The 7,367-nt window shown below is 35.5% G+C and overlaps 2 protein-coding genes across 2 annotated transcripts; both read left to right on the top strand.

Moving 5' to 3' along the window:
* The first annotated feature begins 2,237 nt into the window (after positions 1 to 2,237).
* On the top strand, positions 2,238 to 5,234 carry LOC106749488 (cytochrome P450 4g15-like). The gene is made up of 8 exons (XM_014628988.1): positions 2,238 to 3,030; positions 3,215 to 3,510; positions 3,584 to 3,619; positions 3,768 to 3,969; positions 4,135 to 4,203; positions 4,526 to 4,694; positions 4,813 to 4,987; positions 5,099 to 5,234. Exons 2-8 carry the CDS (start codon positions 3,266 to 3,268, stop codon positions 5,211 to 5,213), a joined length of 1,011 nt encoding a protein of 336 aa, XP_014484474.1. The 5' UTR covers positions 2,238 to 3,030; positions 3,215 to 3,265; the 3' UTR covers positions 5,214 to 5,234.
* A 1,616-nt stretch (positions 5,235 to 6,850) lies between these two features.
* On the top strand, positions 6,851 to 7,277 carry LOC106749489. The gene is made up of 2 exons (XM_014628989.1): positions 6,851 to 7,104; positions 7,159 to 7,277. Exons 1-2 carry the CDS (start codon positions 6,870 to 6,872, stop codon positions 7,254 to 7,256), a joined length of 333 nt encoding a protein of 110 aa, XP_014484475.1. The 5' UTR covers positions 6,851 to 6,869; the 3' UTR covers positions 7,257 to 7,277.
* Positions 7,278 to 7,367: the final 90 nt, after the last annotated feature.

Below are 7,367 nucleotides of genomic sequence, written 5' to 3'. Positions count from 1 at the left end.
CAAAAAAATCGAAAATCGAATATACGTAACTCACGGAAATTCAAAATTCACGATATTTTTTGAACAGACCTCGTATTTGTGTGATAATACGCCTAAAATTAAGAAAAGTAAGGAAGTATATATAATTAAATGTTTGATCGCGGGCCTTTTCTCACAAATTCCATAAAGATTATGACCGCGTAAAACAAGTATTTTGGCTGTACGTTCGTACCATTGTAAAGACGTCCAATAAAACTTTCTTTAAGAAGACTAAATTTAAGACGATCTTTGATATGAGAGCCAACTGTAAGTACCGGCTTTTAAGAGACTTAAGTTATAATAGGTTACAATATCGATGGAAATAAAGATTTGAAGAATATAGTCGTTCAATAAAATAGAGAAATTCAATATTTACGTGAATAATTATACGAAGCGTTCCTCCGCTACGCTATACGGGATATTGCATACACGTCACTACGACGGATTGCCGCTGCAAAGGCACGCGTGAGAGAGTGCGCGCGATCAGGTTGAGTTCGATCTTACTCGTTCTCGCGTGCCTTTGCAGCGGCAACTCGTAACAGCATATATATATTAATATAATATCCAATGTGTTAGTTTTTCATTCAGCAACAACATCTTATTGTCTCTCTCTTCCTTCAAACTACTCTACTAAATTGCCCTACTTGGCATTGAGAAATATGTGGATCACGCCAAAGGGCGATTCGACAGTGCCAAACATCGCGGTATGCACAATGTAATTTTTTAATTTTTAACATAATTTAAGATACGTAGATTTTTTAGATGAAACAGGATTATATTGCACGAGTGTATACATAATAGTGTCCATAATTTATAAGTCCGTAGTCTGGAAACAAGAAAGATGCATTTCATTATTTTCCTCGATTGCGAAGTAACCTTGATCATAATTCCATTTTTTATGGTAATATACATTTGCATTCGATCAATCAATATAAAAACTGGCTACGCAAATGAGAAAACGTATAAGGGACATTCTTTTACAAACCGTACAGATTTGGTCGAAAATTGACCGACACATTTTTTATTTAGTTAACACTTTTTTTACGTGTTCTATATGACAAAAAAAGATATACCTATTCGAGGATTTTTTTTTGTTTCATTTTTTTTGGAAAATAGAAAGGATGTAAAATTTGAGAATTTGGTAATGTTTGGCTTGAACTATATTATTAAAAAATTCATAACTCTGGTTCTATTTGAGCTACAGATTTCATTTTTTTTTATTTTAAAGGTAAAAGAACGAGCTTTAATAAAAAAGTACTTGAAAAAAAAATTATTAACAAATTCAAATGGTTATAAACAATTAAAATGTTTAAATCGATTTTTAACAATTGCCCCACCCTCGTATCAAGTTTTTAATATTTCCATTGTGTTCTATGTCAAATTTCCTTTCGAAAACGCTTTTTTAATCGATGGACAAATAATTATTACTATAAGAAAAAATTAATTAATCTAGCGCGGTTCGTCACATCGGCGCGCGGGTTACACCGCACGGCCCACTTTCTTGTCTCATTTCGTTTTTCTCGGAAATATTAATGATTATTCCATTTTTTTAATTAAATAATCTCATTTGTATGCCAAGAAAACTTTATAAAAAATTGAGGAAATAAATAAATAAATAAATAAATAAATAAATAAATAAATAAAAAACATCATTATTGAAAATTGTTAATTACTTTATTAATATTTCGATATGTTATAATTAGTTAATAAGTACCTCGTCCAGTATTATATAACATAATAGTAGAGATTATTTAATTTAAAAAATGGAATAATCATTAATATTTCAGAGAAAAACGACATGAGACAAAAATGGGCCGTGCGGTATGACCCGCGCGCCGATGTGACGAACCGCGCTAGATTAATTAATTTTTTCTTATAGTAATAATTATTCGTCCATCGATAAAAAGAGCGTTTTCGAAAGGAAATTTGACGTAGAACACGATAGAAATATTAAAAACTTGATACGAGGGTGGGGCAATTGTTAAAAATCGATTTAAACATTTTAATTGTTTATAACCATTTGAATTTGAACTTCAGTTTATAACCATTTGTTAATAATTTTTTTATCAAGTACTTTTTTATTAAAGCTCGTTCTTTTACCTTCAAAATAAAAAAAATGAAATCTGTAGCTCAACCAGAGTTATGAATTTTTAAAAAATATACTTCAAGCCAAACATCACCAAATTCTCAAATTTTACATCCTTTCTATTTTCCAAAAAAATGAAACAAAAAAAAAATCCTCGAATAGGTATATCTTTTTTGTCATATAGAACATGTAAAACAAATTTTAGCTAAATCAAAAATGTGTCGGTCAGAAAGAAAGGTGTTCGGTTTGTAAAAGAATGTCCCTTAAGCACAATTAGTGATCTATATAAGAATAACGTAAAAGAAAAACAGAGCACATCATATCCGATCCATCTAGTGTAACAATACTTGTGCGTGACGATGGACACTCTACTAACGGTGATATCATATCTACCGAACTTCAGTTATTCTCTACTGGCTATAATTATCGCTACACTGATCGCACAATACTACTATATCGAGACCAAGTATGCAGTGCAACTTTCACTGAAGTTACAACGTACGTAAGGGCTCCAGCGCGACTAGGACCTCAATAAGAACTGAAACTCTCTATCGTGCTATGTCCCACTTTATGTTTGAGTCATAATCGTTCGTTGTAAATAAATGTGCTAAAATTACTGCCTATCTTCTTCCAGATCCACCACGTGCACCCATTATTGGACATGCATTACTATATCGAGAATTTAATCCAGAAAATTTAATAATTACAGCCAGTACATATTTTGCTAAATATGGTCCAATAATATCATTGCATCTAGGAATATAAGTTGATGTCTTCCTAACAGATGCGCAAGATATAGAGATAATCTTAAGCAATCCTGAGCACATCGATAAACCCACGGAGTACAAGTATAAATCCAATTCATTAATTGCCAGGCGGAACAGGTAGTCAGAATGTCGCGATAATAATAGAATAATGATCGAAAAGTAAGTTTTTATTGTTACGTTTTCATCATTTTGATGTCATTTTGACATCGTCATGATTTTCAGTTCGGTTCTGAGACGGACCATTAATCAATATGAACTTATTTAATTTAAAGCTTCTTCATATTGAAAAACACCAGTATAATTCTCGATTCTATTTACACCTAAACTTATCCTCATCATATAGATTCCTTAAGCCGTAGCTCGGAGATAGTGTACTAATCAATAACGGCGCCACATGGCTAAAACAGAGAAAAACATATGGGACACGTTTCGCATGAAAATATTAAGGACGTATGTGTCTGTATTTTATGAGAACAGCCAGGATCTGATTAGACGACTTGGCGATGAAATCAACCGACGATTCAATTGGCAAAATTACTCATCAGAGGTAGCTATTAACACGCTGATGGAAACAGCGATGGGTGTTAGCAGAGAGAAGGTTCAACACATCGGCTTTAACTATGCAATGGCCGTTAAGAAGTAAGCGTTTCTGTCGTTGTTATTTTGAAACGGCTTATATAATATTTCATTACCTTATATTTAAATGTCACAGAATAGACGAGATCGTGCACAGACGGCACTTTAACCCGTTGTTATGATGGGATCAATTGTTATATTCTCGAAATAAGCCGAAATGCAACAGAAGGCGATTGATACCGTTCAATCGCTGCTGAAGTTAGTGATCCAAGAGAAAATGAAGGATGTGGAAGAAAAAGAGTTGAAAAATATGCATAAAATCGAGGCGGAGTATTTAACCAAGAACACAGAAGACGACATGAGCACAACCATTACACGAGGGATGATCTCGATGATATTGATGATAATGATGTGGGAGAGAAAAAGCGATTCCCCTTGTTGGAGATGCTGATGGATGGGAAGAAGAAGGGAGAAATGACCGATAAAGAAGTTTTAGATGATGTCAACATTGCCTTGTTCGCGGTGTGACATCAATTTCGCTGCAGTAATGCATTTTTAGATTTACTAAGTTCCTCTAGTAAACCACTGAAATTACATTCCATGTGTCGCAAAGGCATCACCACGCGGACGCTTATATTTTAACACATCTTAACAAAAAATAGAAGATAATGAACGAAAATGTTACAGGGTTACAACACCGTATCAACTACCGCGAGTTTCGTGCTTTGCACCTTGGGATATCTTTCGAAAATTAAGGTAACTTGACTCGCGACAAACTTACATTGAAAAACCCATTTAGTTGACTTAAACCAAATTTTTGTTTGGATATGGGCTGAAAGGAAATGAAAAAGATTTAATTCCGAGACGTTCCATTTTTCACATGAAATTTCACTCTATAACACAGTGATAATATTCACTCCACATCACAAAGTAGAAGAAATCATTTTATAAAAATAAGAAGTCTTAAAATTCGAATTAATTGGCTGTCATTCCATTTCTCGATATTTTTTGGATTTCACTCCAAAAAAGACAGTATTTGAACTTGTAATGAAACGACTTAATTACTTCCATTGTGCAGGCACGTGTCCACGAAGAATTAGACTCAATATTCTATGACAGCGAGAGGCAGTGTACTTTCCAAGATGCAATAGAAATGAAGTATCTAAAAAGAGTTATATTGGAAACATTGAGGCTTCTTCCTGCAATACCACTATTCGGTAGAGTGCTTAATAAGGACGTAAGGATAGGTAATCCAATCCGAATAAATTTTATCGTGTCACTAGTCGTCACGCGTATATGTCATATTTTAAATACACATATTGTAAATTAGATTAAGAGAAAAAGCGATTCATCTTTATGTTAAAGTTACAGGCAATTACGTTCTTCCAAAAGATGCCACCATTGCGACACTTCCATTCATGGCATACCGTGCAGAAAAATATTACCCGAATCCATTAGTTTTTAATCCAGACAATTTCCTACCGGATAACACGCAGCAGAGAAATCCTTACGCTTATATTCCCTTCAGCGCCGGCCCGAGGTAAAACAGAACACGATGCGCCGAAACATCTTAGGACTTATTATTGACGTCACACGAATAGTATACGAATATACTTTCATATCTGTTAATGTTTGACCCTTTTTTTCATAGGTCGTGCTTGGGACGAAAGTTCGCTATGTCGAAAATGAAAATTTTGCTGTCCACGATATTAAAGAATAATCACATTGCTGTGGAGTTGACTTTATCGACTCATAACAGAAGATAGGCATTGGGAGATGGCGGTGGTATCACCACGAGCATTGGTGGCGCGGGTCGCGCGTCAGAGGTTATCGGAAGTCCGGGGGAAGATGAGATCATCACGCTGCCGGCGAGAAATTCTGTATCGGGAGTGACGCTTGTATCTGGATAATAATAAACCTATATTAATTTCAAGAGAACAAGAAAGTGTTAGCTATTCTGCTTCAATTCCTTTCCAGAGCTGTATCCACTCACAAACTGATAGCAGAGCGTGGTTCAGCTCATTTTCTGAGCGACGACCGAGACGACAGATACAAGCGGATTGAAACGAAAAAGCCGGCTTTCCAAGATGGCAGAGAACTGGAATCTCTCAAGCGTAGAGCCACTGGACGATACCAACTACTTTTTGTGAAGTGAAAAAATAGAAGGTATATTGAGAACCAAGAAGCTTTGGAAGAAAATGATAGGTACAAAACCGCCCGAAAAACTCGAAGAAGATGATGCCGAGTACGCTGCTAAATTTAAAGTGTGGAATGAGTGGGACGATAACAATTATGCTGCAAGAACAGTGATAATCAACTCGATGAGCAATGCACAATTATTAAAATATAGCCACGAAAAAAACGTAGATAAATTGTGGAGTTTAATTAAAAATAATATGGCAGCTGAAACGGAACAATTAAGAGCCAGATCACTGGGTGAGTTAACAAATCTACGAATGAATAAAGAGGAAAGTGTAGATGCATTTGTGAACAGAGCTGAAATTTTGAAAAATCAGTGTGTGCAGCTAGGTAAAAACATAGAAGATTATGTGCTGAGAATGTATATAATTAGAGGTCCGAGAGCGGAATTTGATCAAAAGTACGTGTTTTGGAAACTCAAAAAGAACTGACTGTGAACGACATTCGATATGCATTATAGCAAGAGGAAACGCGAAAGAGTAAGCGGAAAGAAGAAAAGAGAGACAGTGAGCACGTGAGAAAGGCAAGAGAGAGAGATCGAGGCTTGACATCTGCTGTTATAATTGTGGTATAAGAGGCCATACATCGAGCAAGTGCCGTAACAAACAAAAATGCTTCAATTGCCAAGGATTTAATCACATAGCTGAAGACTGTAAGGAACCGAAAAGAAGCGTTAAGCGTGGAAGAGGATATAGTGGATCTACTCGAGGAAAAGGATCTGGACGAGGACGCGAAGTTACATTAAAAACTACAGAGGAGGCTGTAATGACGGTGAGAGGCACAACACAAACCGTCTAGGAGGAGAAACAGGTAAAGTCGAAAAAATCTTTATGGTTGCTAGACTCAAGGGCGACAAGTCACATGGTGAATGATGAGGCTATGTTTGATAGTATCGAGGAGGATGAGAGGAATATTTCGTTAGCCGATAGAGAAGGTAAAAAAACTAACCTCTAGTGGAAAAGGAGAGATAGTAATAAAGCAGTCATCAAATGAAGATAGAATACGACTTAAGAATGTATTATATGCCCCAGGTATTAATATGAATTTGATGTCAGTTGCAAAGATCACTGATTATGGTTTCGTTGTGAAATTCGATAAGCATGGGGCTGTTGTTTATAGGAATGAAGGTGAAATTAAAATGAAAGACGTAAGAGAAGAAAATGCCTATTGTGTGAAGTCTTCGTGGATAAGCACCAGAGCGGCGGCAGCAATGGAAGATCTAGATGCCTGACAAACGATTAGGATATGCAAATAAGAAGACAATTGAAGATGTGATGAAGGAAGAACTAGTGATTGGAATGAAAAAGAGTGACGTTGAGAAAAAACAGTGTGAACCGTGCGTAGAGGGAAAGATGTGCAAGAAAACGCACCCGAGACTAGAAGGAAGAAAAACGAGAAAGAAAATGGGTCTTTGGCATATAGACTTAATTGGGCCGATAAAACGGTTATCACGTGGAGGTAAGAGATATATTTTCACGATAATTGATGATTATTCGAAAGTGATTTTTGTAGAACTACTGAAGGAAAAGGGAGACGCAGCAGATCAATTGAAGAAATTGATATTACTGAAAGAAAATCAAACTGGACAAAAATTAAAAATTAAAAATTAAAAGCTTTGAGATCGGATAACGGAGGTGAATTTGTTGGAACTGACTTAGAAGAATGGTTAAGAGGGAAGTCTACCGTAAAATTTTCAAAAAATCAATTTTTTTGTTTATTGG

The sequence above is a fragment of the Dinoponera quadriceps genome, unplaced genomic scaffold (assembly GCF_001313825.1).
Source record: "Dinoponera quadriceps isolate SergipeBrazil2010 unplaced genomic scaffold, ASM131382v1 scaffold3912, whole genome shotgun sequence".
Taxonomy (NCBI): Eukaryota; Metazoa; Arthropoda; class Insecta; order Hymenoptera; family Formicidae; genus Dinoponera; species Dinoponera quadriceps.
Note: the sequence above shows the minus strand (reverse complement) of the source record. Positions and strands in the feature narration are given on the sequence as shown.